Source organism: Laccaria bicolor, genomic scaffold (genome assembly GCF_000143565.1).
Source record: "Laccaria bicolor S238N-H82 LACBIscaffold_4 genomic scaffold, whole genome shotgun sequence".
Lineage (NCBI taxonomy): Eukaryota > Fungi > Basidiomycota > Agaricomycetes > Agaricales > Hydnangiaceae > Laccaria > Laccaria bicolor.
The window spans coordinates 2,213,924-2,229,627 of NW_001889875.1; the positions used below are offsets into that span (position 1 = coordinate 2,213,924).

The 15,704-nt window shown below is 48.9% G+C and overlaps 7 protein-coding genes across 7 annotated transcripts; 5 read left to right on the plus strand and 2 right to left on the minus strand.

The window, feature by feature from the left end:
• Positions 1 to 18: 18 nt before the first annotated feature.
• On the plus strand, positions 19 to 3,348 carry LACBIDRAFT_311962 (uncharacterized protein; the record flags this gene model as incomplete). Its single annotated transcript, XM_001876725.1, has 4 exons — positions 19 to 2,620; positions 2,670 to 2,761; positions 2,813 to 3,277; positions 3,340 to 3,348. 4 exons carry the CDS (start codon positions 19 to 21, stop codon positions 3,346 to 3,348), a joined length of 3,168 nt encoding a protein of 1,055 aa, XP_001876760.1.
• A 166-nt stretch (positions 3,349 to 3,514) lies between these two features.
• Positions 3,515 to 5,821, minus strand: LACBIDRAFT_311963 (glycoside hydrolase family 9 protein; the record flags this gene model as incomplete). Its single annotated transcript, XM_001877155.1, has 10 exons — positions 3,515 to 3,799; positions 3,858 to 4,051; positions 4,114 to 4,341; positions 4,399 to 5,004; positions 5,055 to 5,097; positions 5,150 to 5,220; positions 5,271 to 5,319; positions 5,372 to 5,397; positions 5,451 to 5,471; positions 5,524 to 5,821. 10 exons carry the CDS (start codon positions 5,819 to 5,821, stop codon positions 3,515 to 3,517), a joined length of 1,821 nt encoding a protein of 606 aa, XP_001877190.1.
• Positions 5,822 to 6,010: 189 nt separating this feature from the next.
• LACBIDRAFT_311964 (uncharacterized protein) lies at positions 6,011 to 7,355 on the plus strand (the record flags this gene model as incomplete). The annotated part of the gene is made up of 5 exons (XM_001876726.1): positions 6,011 to 6,299; positions 6,347 to 6,542; positions 6,593 to 6,791; positions 6,848 to 7,131; positions 7,181 to 7,355. The coding sequence occupies 5 exons, from the start codon at positions 6,011 to 6,013 to the stop codon at positions 7,353 to 7,355; spliced, it is 1,143 nt and encodes a 380-aa protein (XP_001876761.1).
• A 106-nt stretch (positions 7,356 to 7,461) lies between these two features.
• Positions 7,462 to 9,147, plus strand: LACBIDRAFT_311965 (uncharacterized protein; the record flags this gene model as incomplete). Its single annotated transcript, XM_001876727.1, has 3 exons — positions 7,462 to 7,662; positions 7,721 to 8,130; positions 8,187 to 9,147. The coding sequence occupies 3 exons, from the start codon at positions 7,462 to 7,464 to the stop codon at positions 9,145 to 9,147; spliced, it is 1,572 nt and encodes a 523-aa protein (XP_001876762.1).
• A 166-nt stretch (positions 9,148 to 9,313) lies between these two features.
• Positions 9,314 to 10,926, plus strand: LACBIDRAFT_188795 (uncharacterized protein; the record flags this gene model as incomplete). Its single annotated transcript, XM_001876728.1, has 3 exons — positions 9,314 to 10,055; positions 10,098 to 10,571; positions 10,621 to 10,926. The coding sequence occupies 3 exons, from the start codon at positions 9,314 to 9,316 to the stop codon at positions 10,812 to 10,814; spliced, it is 1,410 nt and encodes a 469-aa protein (XP_001876763.1). The 3' UTR covers positions 10,815 to 10,926.
• Positions 10,927 to 11,834: 908 nt separating this feature from the next.
• On the plus strand, positions 11,835 to 14,109 carry LACBIDRAFT_311967 (uncharacterized protein; the record flags this gene model as incomplete). The annotated part of the gene is made up of 9 exons (XM_001876729.1): positions 11,835 to 12,159; positions 12,212 to 12,329; positions 12,383 to 12,390; positions 12,449 to 12,979; positions 13,033 to 13,080; positions 13,139 to 13,371; positions 13,428 to 13,655; positions 13,707 to 13,923; positions 13,976 to 14,109. The coding sequence occupies 9 exons, from the start codon at positions 11,835 to 11,837 to the stop codon at positions 14,107 to 14,109; spliced, it is 1,842 nt and encodes a 613-aa protein (XP_001876764.1).
• A 139-nt stretch (positions 14,110 to 14,248) lies between these two features.
• LACBIDRAFT_246255 (uncharacterized protein) lies at positions 14,249 to 15,585 on the minus strand (the record flags this gene model as incomplete). Its single annotated transcript, XM_001877156.1, has 6 exons — positions 14,249 to 14,560; positions 14,613 to 14,746; positions 14,812 to 14,914; positions 14,951 to 15,072; positions 15,123 to 15,275; positions 15,327 to 15,585. 6 exons carry the CDS (start codon positions 15,583 to 15,585, stop codon positions 14,249 to 14,251), a joined length of 1,083 nt encoding a protein of 360 aa, XP_001877191.1.
• Positions 15,586 to 15,704: the final 119 nt, after the last annotated feature.

The window sequence follows — 15,704 nt, forward strand, 5'->3', positions numbered from 1 at the left end:
CTTTCCTCGTCGACAATCATGTCTTTGAATGGCTCTGGCTGGTCGACTCCGATATCCTCAACAACCACACTTTCTTCACCACCCTCTCCCTACCCAAAAAAATCAGCAATACCCAAGACCTTGTATGAAAATCATCACATACCGGCCTACCATCTAGTAGAACACATTGCGTCTCAGTCCAGGACATCCTCTGCCGTCTATCTTTATGACGTTGCTGAGCAAGTCGGGTTCGGTACCTTGACTGACAAGTGGTCAAAAGCAGGCAAAGAGATCGCCACTGTCCTCAAGCTCCAGACAAGGGCTGGTGGAGGACTCGGTTTAATTGGCAGGCTTTCTCAAGGCACTAGCCACGACGCAGGTTCAAATGCTGTTCTGACTGCATACACCACCCCCGCGGGTCTCGCATCCATGGCCTCCTCTTTCGCCTACCTACCTCCCGCGACCTCCTTCAGCAGGTTGGTCATCCAGGTTCCCACTGTCACGTCTACAGGAGAGGGACTTGCTTTATCTCCATCTCTCGCGTCCCTCGCGGCTGTATGGCCGATCCTCCCCAATAATATCGCCATTCTCTTCTCCGCAACCCCCCAACAAACCCTTGACTTTGCGGCCATATCCTATCAGCTGACGAACTGGCATGCAATTCACCTCTTTGACCATTACAGCAGTTCCCGCGAAGTCGGTCACTCTCTTACCGCTCCGCCTGATCCGCAAGATCACGGAGACTCCGTCCATGATGTAATGTGCCGCGCGGGATACTCATTTTTTGAGTACAGTGGCGATAGCGAAGCGGTCACGGTCGTTGTTTTGTTGAATTCTCTATTGGCCTTGAAAATCAAAACATTTGTGACCTCCAGACAAATCAATGGCCTAGGAGTGGTCATCGTCAACGTGCTTCGACCCTGGGACGAAGCGACTCTTCAGTCCATCGTACCATCCAGCGTCAAAGCCGTACACGTTTTGGATGACGTCCCAAACTCTGTTACCCAAGGGAATTTGTATGTGGACGTGTTCAGCGCCCTATGGGATGGAACGAATAATCGTTCAGTTTATGCCCATCGTGCTACCCCATCGCAGCATCAACTTTATCTTGGAAACGACAACTCCTTCCTTCAATTTCTCAATACTTTCGCCCCTACACGCGCAGAAAAGCCTCTCGCAGAACCCTTATCCTTAAGGAAGCTCCTGTTCTTCGATACTCCTTACTCTTCGTTGTCACGGATTGCCCATGCCGTCCAGGAGCTGTTCCTCGCAAACAGAGGCATGGTTGCGCGCCTTCTCACAGACTACGATGCATTTTCAAAATCAGGCGGGGTTGCAGCCCATCGCATCCTTTTGGCATCCGGGAGCAATTTGACCTCCATACCTCCCGTCGCTATGGCATTACCACTGGACCCATTGAGTAATGGCGAGGCGGACTTTTTGGCTATTTTGGACCAAAGCCTACTCAAGTCGCATTCGTTGCTCCAGTATGCCAAACCGAATTCCACAATCCTCGTAGACACATCTTGGACAAATGCAGAGTTTTCCCATAACCTTCCTGCAGATCAAATCAAATCAATCGTAGAGCGAAATTTGACCGTGTTCGCCATTGACTCGAGTCGCCTTGCTGCAAACCTAGCTGGAGCACCTGGACCAGTCCGTGACGCCGTTCAAAACCTCATCGTTCACCTTTCATTTCTTCGGCTGTATCTTGGCCCAGGGGCGGAAGAGGCAGCCGTCCTTAAAGTGACCCAGAATGAGTATGGCGAGGTCGTTCAGGGCTTTTCACTCTTGAAAATCAATGCCCATGCATGGTCAGGCTTACGGATTGTGGAAATAGAAACTTCTTTCCTACCCGTTTCATCGGATGCAAGTCCTTTGTTAAAGAACTTTGAATCTAATACCATCACGGTCGATCAGAACGTTGAAGGCGTCATTCAAACCGGTCGAATTGGCTCATGGCACGACGCGGCGAAACACTTCTTATTCTCAGCAACATTTTCGCCCTCCGCTCAACCATTAAGAGCATTGCGCCCAGAAATTCCGGATCATACGTATCTCGTTACGTGTACAGTGAATAAGCGCCTCACTCCCTTGGAATACGATCGCAACGTATTCCACCTCGAATTTGATACTGCGGGTACTGGGTTGAAGTATTCCATTGGTGAAGCACTGGGGATCCATGGCTGGAATGAAGAGGCACAGGTTTTGGACTTCTGCGCGTGGTATGGCGTGGATCACAATAGACTTATTACCATTCCTGTTGTCGGCGAGGAGCAGAAGATGCACACGCGGACTGTTCTTCAGGCCCTTCAGCAGCAAGTCGACTTATTTGGCCGCCCTCCGAAGTCTTTCTATTCGGATCTTGCAGAATATGCGACCTCCAGCGTAGACAGGCACGCGCTCCTATTCATTGGGTCACCAGATGGCTCCTCGACGTTCAAGAAAATGTCGGAAAAGGATACTCTCACCTTCGCGGACGTTCTGAAGAAGTATCCGAGCGCCAGACCTGGCGTTGAAAAGCTTTGTGAACTTATTGGAGATATCAAGCCGAGGCATTACAGTATTGCAAGTGCGCAAAGCGTCGTTGGCGACAGAGTGGATTTGTTGGTCGTGACTGTTGACTGGAAAGACTCAAATGGTCCAGTGTTCATCCATGTTACTCTGCTCCGATTCTGACTTTATTCCAGGCAAGATAAGGTATGGGCAGTGCACACGATACCTGGCTGGCCTTAGAGTTGGTCAGAAAGTGACTGTCTCGATAAAGCCCAGTGTAATGAAGGTCAGCATATCGTACTCCTTTTCTATGACGAGCCACTGACGCTGCCTTCAGTTGCCTCCCAATCCCAAACAACCCATCATCATGGCTGGGCTCGGGACGGGCGCGGCGCCCTTCCGTGCATTCCTTCAACACTTGGCGTGGCTTGCCCGCAACGGTGAAGAAATTGGGCCCGTTTACTATTACTTTGGCTCAAGACATCAAGCGTCTGAATACCTCTACGGAGAAGAAATTGAAGCCTTTGTTCTTGACGGTGTCATTTCTCGAGCAGGACTTGCGTTCTCCAGAGACAGTGCCAAGAAAGTTTATATCCAGCACAAGATGCTCGAGGACTCGGAAGCGCTTGCTCAGATGCTCCATGACGACGAGGGAGTCTTCTATTTGTGCGGCCCTACATGGCCCGTGCCGGATGTATATGAGGCACTGGTCAATGCGCTCGTCAAGTACAAAGGTTCCGATTCAGTTAAAGCGGGCGAATACCTAGAAAGTTTGAAGGAGAAGGAGCGATATGTTCTCGAGGTATGCAGACATTACTTGTCCAGACTACATATTGTGCGCTAACATGAACCTCTCCAAAATAGGTATACTAATTATGGGGATTTGGATATTCCGGCGGAAACTACTTATATCATGGGGGTATATACCAGCATACATATGTAGCAGGATTGGATGTCATCAGAACGAAGTATCTAAGGAAAATGTCAACATGTTATCAGATCCAACAGAATCAAAAGTAAGTGTGAACGAAAAGCAATTCTATGTGGTTACCGTTCTCTTGAGTAGTAGCACCACATAATAAACAGTCAGGCCAAGGATAATCAGGCCAACCACTGTGATCACCACAGCCATCGCTATTAGTCCGCCCTTGCTGAGATGCGGGCCTTGGCACCCTTGGGAGAAGACAGGATCGCATGGGAAGCCTTGTGGTTTGACTTTGTCGTAAGCCCCAGCTTTCAGCGAGGTGTAGTAGGGGTCGTTTGTGTCCGCCAACACGTGCATTGCTGCGAGGGTAAGCATGGGCGCGTTGTAGTCAAGCGCAACCTATATATCAAGTGCCGGGTTCAATATTCTGGAGAAAGGAGAAAAAGTGAATTTATACCTCTGTCTGTGGCCAGTCACTTCGAATGTCAAAAAATCTGCCGCGTTCGTCCGGCCCACCGATAACAGCACCATAGAGCACATATGTCTCCTGCGCTGGACTAGTATCAATTTGACCGATATCTTGGCCGCCGCTGGCCATTGCGGAGTGAGGATTCGAAGGCGAGTTTGGATTGACCCCCACGATATATGGAACTGTAAATGTTAATCAGTGGCCAGCACCTTGATTGGCATTCCAGCAATGATTAAGCACCAACCTGACATGGAATTCTTTCCTAGTGCATATGCTACTTGCCGGTTTGCGAAATCCTTTTTCACATTAAGAGACCAATTATGGCAACCAAAAAAAATTATAACTACCAAGTAGGCAGCTTTCTTTGCTGCAGAAGAGGCTAAGGGTGAGAATCGGTGCAATAACATGGCAGTGTTGAGAGCGGGATTCAGACTGGCCAGATTAGAGTCTCCTTGAAAGAACAAAAGTCCATCTTGGAATCATTTTGAGCCGATTTTTGCTTGAAAACTAAGCAAATAAAATGTCACACCTTTGGTCAAACTTCCCGGACCTTGATTATTGACAATCGAGTCGAAGTAATTTTCCGCGACGGCCTGCCACGCTGAGAAGTTCCCGCTCGAAGCCGAAAATGACTGCGCAATCTGAGAGAATAATACAGCCAATCCAGGCGTTTTCGAATCCCAATTGAAAACTCGGTTCGCATCTCCGAGCTTGTATTTCGAATAGTAAGCTTCAGCTTCCTGATACAAAGAAGCAGAACCCGTTGCCCATGACAGGAAAAGAGCCGCGATTGCAAGTTCATCTCCGTAGCCCGATGATTGATAAGCAGCCGCAACCTGTGGTACAGATGTTTGGTAGGTTTTGCGCCCACCAGTCGCGTTGGCGGCAAATGCATAGAGTTGCTGTGCGTGCGTGAGAAGCGTACTGGAGTATGAGTCATTTCTAAGCTTTGCTGGAGCGGAAAATGTGCCGTTATCAAGTGCACGACTGGCATAGAGATTTGAGCACGCTGCAAATGCAGCAGCTGCACCAGCAGCTGCGTCTGTGCCTGGCTGAGAGTCGTTGATTTTATAAACTGGTCGAGGCGAAGGGATGCTTCGATCTCCCCCCCAGTATGTCCCATCAGCGGTGTCCTCTGGCCAAAACAGTAAGGAAAAAGTATGCGTTATATCCAGAGGAACCCACTTGATGCAATCAAAACGTAAAGTGTCGTGTCGTTGGGGTGGGCCTATGCACATCGTAACATTGGAGAGATACACTGCTTACTATCCACAACATACCTTTATCAGCCAATCAAGGCCCCAGCGTAACATATCATCAAGATAGGCAGTTTGGTTTGCCAGATCATATCCTGTCAAGAATGGATGAGAATAGGTTTTTATCTCGTTGCAGAACATTCGCCTTTTCCAAAGTCGTTTGCACCCCAGCATATCGACATCAAAGTAAAGCTCTGTGAGGAACTCAGTTCTCATTCGTCACGCATTGACTGTCGAAAAGTTGACCAAAGGAAATGTGTCTTTGGAATAATCTGAAAGGGTCGGGTCAGCTACGTTTTCTCTCGAGGAATAACGTAGCACTGGCCTCCAGCATCGTAATATCCACCTGAATGCTTTGGGTCAGTGAGCGTTGTTTTAGAAACTGTGGTGTTACACACCAGAAAGGTCTATATGTGCGTCTATCCCGTCGTCGAGTGCACTGCTATTTCTCCATGACACTCGATTTGAAGATGGGAGTTCACCACTCCGCTGTGCTTCGTAAAAGTAAAGAAGATTCCCGAGTAGTGTTGTCCATTGTTGATTCGGGTAACCGCCAGACGAAGGTTGGGCGCCGGATGAACTGTTTGGTGGCAAGAAGGGTGGGTTGGGGAGAGAAAGTTGGGCGAGAACAGATGTGCACAAAGTCAGTAGAATAACCAATGGTCGAATCGTCGTATACAAAATCATGAATCGCATCGTAAACCAAGGACCGCCTCGAGAACGATGCTACAAGGGCAGTAACAAGCAAAACTGTCAACTCATCCAAGTTCGATCACCACGTGACCGCGCTTTTCGATCCGATTAATGTTAAAGACCCCTGAGTGGGACATTCCACCAAAAATTACCTCAAGTTAGGCTCAAATCTCCTTCAGTGTGCTCACCCCCATGTCGAAGCCGATCAATACCTGCGTTCTCGGTGTCGGACTCGCAGGCTTAACCTTTCACGTCCCCTTTATACTCGCCCTTTCTGATATCTTCACTTTGCACTCTGTGCTAGAGCGGAACCCAAGCACGGCAGGAGGCAAAGTAGCTGAACGTTTTGGCGTCTCCGTCAAAATACACAGATCCCTCGACGATGTTCTGGCTGACCCAGATGTTGAACTTGTCATTATCGGCACGCCTAATAACACTCATTACGAATTTGCTAAGGCTGCTCTGAGTGCGGGGAAACACGGTAGGACCTTGCGATAGACGCAGATCACTTTTCTGACTTGGATATAGTTCTCGTTGATAAACCTGTTACAGCAACGGTAAGCCAGGCACGAGAACTTGGAAACCTTGCCAAAACAAAAGGCCTTGTCTTGTATGGCTTCCAAAACAGGCGATGGGACTCGGACTTTTTGGCTTTAAAGCAGCTTCTGTCTTTGCCCGAATCTTCTCCTCAATCACTGGGCACAATCACTGAATTTGAATCGCAGTAAATCCTCTTCTACATATTCAAAATTAACTTGTACAGCCATTGATCAGAGTTCCATGCAGCTTTGACCGCTACCGAAAGGGCCTGAAGGGTACTTGGAAAGATCAGCCATTGGAAGCTGCAGGTCTTACCTATGATCTTGGCTCGCATCTTATAGACCAAGCGCTCCAGTTGTTCGGACGACCAGATGCGCTCACTGCGTTTGCGCAAAATTTGCGTGGAGTCGGCCATCCAGAAGTTGATGATTCAGTATGTCATTCGTTACCATCGCTTTCCTACCCGTAAGGAAGAATCACTGAATGCAGTTTACCATCCATATGCATTATAATCCTGGACCAACCAAAAGGTACCCAGTAACGGTCATCCTCCGTGCTCATATACTTTCTGTTCGCTCGCCTCAATTGCGATACGTAGTACGGGGGACGCAGGGAACGTACTCGAAGTTTGGCGTTGATTTACAGGAAGACCAGCTCAAAGTCATATCGTCTCCAAGTGCAATCCTCGAGGACCAATATGGCCGGGAACCAGAGTACCTGTGGGGGACTATCGAGAAGATGGAGGCCGATGAAATTACAGTCACGAAATCCACGTGAGTTGCTGGATGGTGTAGAGTTTAGAGAAACTAAAGAGCCTTGCAGGTGGCGTTCTTCGGAGGCGGGAGCATACGCCGAACTGTTTCGCAACCTTGGAGCCGCCATTCGGGATGGAGCAGAGCTCGCGGTCAAATGGGATGAAGCAACAGGGGTGATTGAGATGATTGAGCTCGCCCAAGAAAGTGCATCGAAAGCTGTAACAGTCAAGGTCCCAAAATAGATGTAATCACATGACCTCCACGTTCATGATGTCCATGTAAGTATTATGTCACCATCCAAGTCCTATCACTTCCAAGTTTGTTCAAAAAAACTGTCATTTGACTATCATGTCCCTCATCGAGCTTCGTATAGAGCTACCTGCGTACTCTCGTTCCTTTCCAGTTAAAGTATACAATGCAAGTACAATTCTACAAGTGAAGCAGGAGATATGTCGTGCATGTCCGGGCCAACCACGAGTGGAAGGCCAACGACTTATCTGGAGAGGGAGGAGTCTGGCTGACCATGAGAGGGTCGAAGATCTTTGGAAGGTATCTTCCATCCGACCTCCCCGTCTCCCTTTATATTGATTGACACCGTATCATACAGTCGGACGCAGAGCCACGCATCATCCATCTTGCTGTCCATCCTTCTGCTTGGTCGTCAATACCGCCTGAGATACCCAACACACAGACGGCCCAAGGACTCCATTCCGAAACGATACCATCCCGCCAGTCATCTACTCTGCGCACCGTATTTCCCCCGATGGAACCCTCCTTAGCTCCCACTCAAACTATTCATCGCCCATTGGGTTTCGTTTTGTTGAAGCACGAGAGCGCCTTGTCGGCGCTAACATCGCCTACCATCCCGATGTCGACTGGCGTTGAGGACGTCACGTTTCTGCGTTCAGTTGCAATTTCAGCGGTTGAGCAACATGGCTGGATTTGGCCCTCCATATTGGATGAAGAATTCCCAGCCGCAACTCCCGGGGGTCTGCAATACGATCGTGTCATCATCGAGTATGTGTCGTCTCTTCCTCACTCTCCACACGTCTCAATTGGCTTTTGTCTTATAGTGGTCAACCTTATCTTTCACTGCGAAACCCTTCCGAGACGCCGACCGCTTTCCAGGCACATGCGCTCGAGGTTCTCTCTTACACCTTCACTCTATTATCAATTGATTCGCCACCTGCCACGGTCATCCCGTCTTCATCAACTCAGCCAGTGACCATTCCGCCCAATGTCAACCAGCTCCTTCAACAACTTGGGCTACCTCCCCTTCGCGTTGCTGAGATTCACAACCCTATTCCAAACCAGAACGCTCTACTTCCGGAGCTTCGCGAAATTCCATTACGACCGCTGCTAGCACCCATGATTATGTTGGTGCTCCGTACACTGTTGCTTCTATATTTCGTCGCACCAGCCCGAAAACCCATATTCGCGATTCTGATTCTCGCATGGATGTTGTACGAGATCTGGCAGCCTATTAGGAATGGTTTTCTTCGTGGCATACGACGTGCCGTGGACAACCGCCAACACCAGAACGCTGACCGAGCTGCAAGACAAGGGCAACACCTTGCCCAGAATGCTCATCCAGCACAGCAACCTCCCGCAGACGCTCCTGTAGCAGGGCCCATCGTACCAGGTGGGCCTGGAACTCAAGCCGGCGTACTTCTTGACACTCTGGCCAACATGAACATAGAGGAAGAACAAAATATCATCAATCAAACTCCCGGTACAGTAACATCACAACCGGGCTTGGGGCACAAAATCATGTCCTTCTTTGGCTTATTGATTACAACTTTGCACCCAGCTATCTGGAATCGGAGGCGGGTTGCTCTTAGGCGAAGGGAAGGGGTTATCAGGACGGAAATGAGCATGCCAACACCACAGGAAGCTGGGGAGAACGGACCTGCGGCAAATAGGGCAAGTCAGACACAGGAAGGACTTCGGTCGCAACATGCACGTCAACCTCTGTGGATTCAGCGTTACATGGAACGTGTTGTTGCCGCGGATTGGGTTGACGATTCAGACTGATATGTAGTACGCGTCACATGACACTCATTGTTCATTGTCAAAATATTGTAAATAACTCACGCCCATACCTTGAACTGATTTCGCCTCGAACAATTTCCTTTCGCTGTTTCCTCGCGACCTCATACCTTTTGTTTAGCTAGATTTATTGCAGCTCCGACCTGCTAACATGTCAACATTTGAAGCACTTGTCAATGATCTGACTCGCGACGCCCATCGCGTTCAACCCAAAGATGCTCTCCAATTCTGTGCCAATTGGTTTCAATCTCGCTTGGAGGAACAAAGAGCGCGTACCCGCGATATCCTTTCTCAGCGCTCCGTCTCAGCACCTTGCGAGCTTCATACAGACACGCATTTTGGCAATAGCATTGGGCTACCCACACTCTCACCCTTTCCCCGACCCCGCTCATCTATCCGAGATAGCATCGCACAGAGTCCATTTGGCACACTCAATGTTCCAGGTAACGCGCTGCTTTCGGGTGATCGGACGCCGCCATCACTAAGATACGGGCAGCACGAGCTTCCTCCCACTTCACCACTTACCACCGTGAACCCCTTTGCGACATTTGATACCACGACTCCTACATCTCGGGATTCTGGAGATTATCTACACGCTCCAACATCCTCGATATTTGCACGGCGAACGTCAGTTTCCGCAGAATCCATTGCTGTTGATAGTCATAGCGATGAGCCACTCCCTGTATACCCTAAAACGGACGACCAGCTACGCCGCATCAAAGCAGCCATCAGGGGTAACTTTATCTTTCGTGATCTTGATGAGGAGCAAGAAACGGGCGTGTTGGCTGCAATGCAAGAGCGAAAAGTGCCCAAGGATGAAGTGGTGATTCGGCAGGGTGATGTAGGAGAGTACTTCTACGTTGTTGAATCTGGGCTCCTTCATTGTTACATTCGTCCGGAGCCGCTCCCGCCTGCATGGCTCACAGATAGTAAAGCATCATCCACGGAGGACAAATTTCTCCAACCAAAGTACCATCCTGAACTCGGTAGACAAGTACAGGAATGCAAACCTGGCAGCTCTTTTGGCGAGTTGGCCCTGATGTATGGCCATCCTCGTGCTGCATCTGTTTTGGCTATGGAGCCATCCACTTTGTGGGCGCTGGACCGCATCACATTCCGCACCATTATTTTGAAGGCGGCTCATAGGAGGCGCACGATGTATGAACAGTTCTTGTCAACTGTGACGCTGTTGTCGTCGCTGGATGCCCCCGAGAGGAGCAAGATCGCCGATGCCCTAGTTAGCAGCGTATACAAAGACGGTGAAGCAGTTGTCAAGCAAGGAGAACTCGGGGACACATTCTTTTTTATTGAGGAAGGGGAGGCGATTGCTACGAAAACCCAGCAAACCGACGAGGGAGAGAGTCGTGAAATCAAAGTCGGTCATTTGAAAAAGGGTGACTACTTTGGCGGTATGTCTTTGCGTTGAACAAGTCTGCTATATGTGCTAACCCGCCACAGAGCTTTCTCTTCTGCGAGCAGCGCCAAGGGCGGCGACGGTGAGCGCCATTCACAGAACAAACGCTGCGACGCCGAAATTAAAGGTGGCAGCGCTGGATGAAGCTGCATTCACCCGCTTGCTGGGACCTCTCCGGGAGATCATGGAACGAAAGGCAGGGGAGCGTTATGGCCCCAGGCTATCGTTGTCGCGATGAGCTCTGTGTAACAACTATACCCATTACTCTGTGATATGTACCGTGTATTTCACGTAAACATCCTCATCTTGTACGCTTTGATTTTTACCTTACTTTATTGAACAACAACCGTTCACAACACAGAAACAACTCAACAGATATGTGTTTCTAGCTCAAGCTCCACAAATCGTGGTCATCAAATATTCCAGCACCGTGTCCTGTATTCGCGATGCCAACTTGGTCTTTATCACGTCTCCGAACGGCTTCTACTTCTCCACGGAAAAGTGGAGGCCAAGTACCTCTAGAGCCGACTACGCAACTCGACCCCGTTCACGGAACACTTGCCCCCTGACCATATTCGTCCAGCGGGTTTGACCTTCAGCAGCTCGGCACGTTGCTGGCACGCTCCGACCCCCAGCACATTTGATTATCAATCCCCACACAGCGCATCATACGACTCATCCGTTGTCGATCCTTCGAACTCGCAGCTGGTTCAGGGTGCTGTTGCATGGGCCCCTCGAGAGTCGTTTGGGTCGCCGACAGGCATCTCGCAGCAAGGCGGTATCTGGTGATGGCAGGCTCTTGAAGACTACCTCCAAACACAGAGTCTGACGGTTGAAATTTACTACCAACGGGTGATCTTTTAGTACTATGCGTACCTGCCGTCTTCATAAATCTTCCAGTAGCATCATATGCTTCGTTCGCCGTGTGTAAAAAGAGCTTAGTCTGGGTCACAGTGACAAACGTCCGAGATTCGTACCCTTTTGATTTGACATCAAGGCACCTGCGCACTGACTGACCCCCAACCAGCATCCCAAGGAAATCGATACTGGACAGCGAGGGCTATCGATATTACTGTCTACTCGGGACCGCCTTAGCGCCGATGATTTGTTGTGCAGCTCACCTCAGTTGTCCTGTTGCTGACTCAGAGGTGCATGTTCGATCACCGGCTCGTCAGACATCTGACAAAGCTCCCTCGAGTAAGTAAATGAGGTCTGTACGCCATTTCAAACTTGTCTCTGCGTCTTGTCCTCCGACGCGATGCATATTCGCTGTTCTGCCCTTTCATCCTTTCTCCTTGCCCACCTCTGCTTCCTCGCTTTTCAGCAAGTTTCAGCGACGCCGTCAGCTTTGGATAATGTATCTTCACATCTAATCTCTGCAAGGGACGGAGGGCATCATAACCACCATGCCGCCCCACTTCTTCAACTCAACGAAACGGAGGTCCTCATGCATCATGCCCCGACACCTCCTTCATATTACACCATTGATTGGGAGGGTGATGGCTCCGAGAAACGCCATCCTGGATTGCTGGTCTCTCATGCCGTTCTTATGTCTTTGGCCTTTTTTCTGCTGCTTCCAGTTGGTAAGAGGTTTCATACTTTGTTTGACATAGTGGGCTCAACTTGCACAATAAGCCATTATCGTGCGGTCGGTCAAGCAAGCAGGTCATGGAGCCGTCATGTTAGCATTCTATGCATTATGTGCTTTGGGTTGTTCAGCAAGTGCATTATACACCAAGTTGACACCGAATATGTATGTAGTGGAATCTCCGTTTATTTGTCTTTTTGGTGAACTTTCATCGTCAGGTATCAAGGTAAACACGTTGCATGCTCAATTCCTCTTTCCCCAGCTCTCAACACTGCGACATTCAGGCGCCGCTCATGGACGTCACGGATATATTGTTCTTCTCTTCGCCGTGCTGGTATCAGCCCTTGACATTTTAGCTGCAATCGGACGCATGGTGACATATTTTAGAAGTCAAGAAAAGAAAAGTCTGGGGTCGTTCTGGGAAACAGTGATCTTGAACAAAGAAGTTGAACACGCTCATCAAGAATCTGAGTATCTGGGACTTATTGTCGAAGAGCCAGAAGAATTTGAAGGAAAACTTACAAGAAATTCGGCTGACCTCCAAACTTTTGAACTTTCTGATGTCTCTCAGACCGCGCAGTGGGCGAACGATGTACATCGCCACCACAGACATTCCTCTACGACGTCTGAGAGAACTGTTTTTGGATTGCACTCTACGGTCCATTCTGATGACACACTGCACGACTCCACTCGCAAGCGACTATCAAAAAGAAGCTTCTTGCGCCGAGTGGGAACTAGTGCCTTCGCTGTTGCAGAAAGAGTTCTTGTGTTTGCAGGATTTACTCAACTTCTTTCAGGTATCGTTGTTTACACAGGTACCTTTACAATCCCTCTTTGATTGAGTAGTCCAAACTTATTCAGATTGCAGGTGGATGCAGGGAAAATTATTTGAATGGGTGCATGGCACATTTGATCAGTATGTCCCGACATGTTTTCATCAAGTAATAGCTTCATTCGAATATTTTTTTTCGCAGAGGGTGGGATATTTTGGTCGTATGGTTTAGTGACATTTGCCAGGTTCCTGGGATTGTTCGCCGAACTAGGTTGGGCATGGAACAGAGCACCGTCTCCAGATTGCTATTCCGCTGAATTCGTCGAATCGTTTGTCATCTTCTTATACGGTGCAACAAATATGTGGATGGAGCGTTTTGGTGCGCATGCCGGTGATCCATTTACTACAAAGCAGATCCAGCATATCAGCATTGCGGTAGGTTCTTCGCTTATCACTGGCCCATTGGAAGTTGAATTATTGAAAAAAATAAGGTCATGTTTTGCTTCGCAGGCATTGTTGGTATGGGGATCGAATCAAAGAGGATTCGCAAGTGGCTGGCGTCTTCGACCTTCGCTTCATTGTCAAAGCATGCTAAAGTGCCCAATGATGCTGTCACTGAGCCGCCCAGCTACCTTGGGAGCTTTAATCCCTTCCCGGCCCTTGTGATCGGCGTGACGGGTGCGGCAATGGCAGCTCATGCACAGACCTATCTTTTCCAGGTGTGTATTCGCAGTGCGCGGCTATTACCCTCCCCATTTACGTTCAACCAGGTCCAAATCCACGCACTGTGGGGAAATCTACTCGTTGCTTTCGCGGTGTTGAGGTGTTTCACCTACTTTTTCTTATGGCTCGGCCCTCCGCAGTCCATTTTGCCCAGTCGCCCTCCTACTGAGGCCCTCGGGAGCTTCTTTTTGGCATGCGGAGGTCTCGTATTCATGTTTTCGACTGAGGAAGTGACGTTCGCCGCTATGCGTCGAGGCCGAGATGGTTAGTATCTGTCCAATGAAAAGTTTTTGAATGACTAACAAATGTTGGGTAGATGTCATGATGTTCTTGAACCTTTCAGTTGCAATTACGTGCTTCGCTTGCTGCTGGACGCTTTTTGTTGTGGGTTTCAAGGGTTGGCTCAAATCTCGAACCCATGGTGTCATCACATATCGTAGTCCTGCGTGATACGATTTCTGACAAGACCTTTCTTGATTATCTGTTAGACATCATCTTCGTTCGTAATTTCACTTGTCCACTGTACGGCCAATTTCACGCATTTAACTTTCACATTCACGGTCATTTATGTTGTGCCATGTAACGTATATCACGAGGACATGAGCATCCCATAGTCACCTAGTGCTCCCATCCAGATCCAAAAGCCAGCCCATCCAGATCCTACAAAACCATTCCAACAAGAAGATCGATCATCGAAATTGGTGCGATAAATCACGCGCGCAAGCTGGAGCGAAGCTAGGCCAATGCCAATGTAAAACGCCTCCCTTTGGGAGTTGAGATAGCCAGCATAGGAAATCAAAGAAAGAGAGGAAACGGCAAGGCCTGTAAGGATGGGCCGGGTTTGAGGCCCAAACAGCAATGCGGTGGAGCGGATACCTGCATGCACATCGTCATTTTTGTCCTGTTGAAAAGGTAGGCATTTTCTGAGACGTGCATTGGAATTCTAGACTCACCTGGTGAGCGTAGATGCTATCGTAGACGAGAGTCCAGCATACACCGCCAGCATACAAAGGCAGACAGACACTCCAATCGGCAGAACCAGCTACTGCTGACCATCCTAGCAGGGCACCCCAGTTGAAAGCAAGGCCTGAACGTAGTGCAATATTCCTCTTGGCCCATTGTACAGCTAACATGATGAGAAATGTCACTGACCAAGGACAGCCTGGGGCCAATGCGTTATTCGCTTCATAAGGGGATATATAGTCACGAGCGACAAGGAAGATGCTCCGAGAAAGATGCTGTAGAAAATATGAGGCTTCCATTCCATGACCTGACATGCAAGCGGTAGAACTTGCCTATACCAGTTGATTTGCATCAAAACTCCCAACCCAGCTGCCAGCTGACCTCCGAGAAAAACAAGGGCTTGATTTTGGGTAATGTCACCACGAGCTAGAGGGCGGTCTCTAGTTCTGTCTTGAAGGGGGAGTTAGTTAATTGAGTATGGAGGTGGAATGTTGACCGACCTACGGCTTTGTCTAGGTTTTTGTCCCACATGTCATTGATCGTGCAGCCTGCGCCGCGCATAACGAGTGCACCAAGACCGAAAAGACTCATGTAAGTCAAAGGCACAGTATATGGCGTTTGTAACGCATAAGAGGCCATGGTAATAGACCACGCTAAACGCAAATGAGTACAGAATCCTCATAGCTAATTGTTCGTCCTCTTACCGCATGGATAGAAGAGAAGAAGCGTCCCAATTGGTTTGTCTATGCGGGTAAGATGGACGTATGGTTGCACTTTTTGAGGTAAGCGATCCACCCATGACTTTTGAGGCCCAGGGGATGTGGAAAATTTCCTTGAAGATAAAACGGAAGGAACGTGGGATACGGCGAACGTTTTTCGAACACAAAGGGCATTGTATATCGTGGTTGTACGCCGAGAAGAAGAGAGGGAAATATTGGATCTCACTGTATAACACGCCAACATGGAAAAAGACTCACGAGGACAATGTGACTACTGTGACTTTGTAAGATGATCCAATTTCGAAGTAATTGCATGTCAATGGACGTGATTCATGGATGCGATTCAATGTACAAAGATGCTGG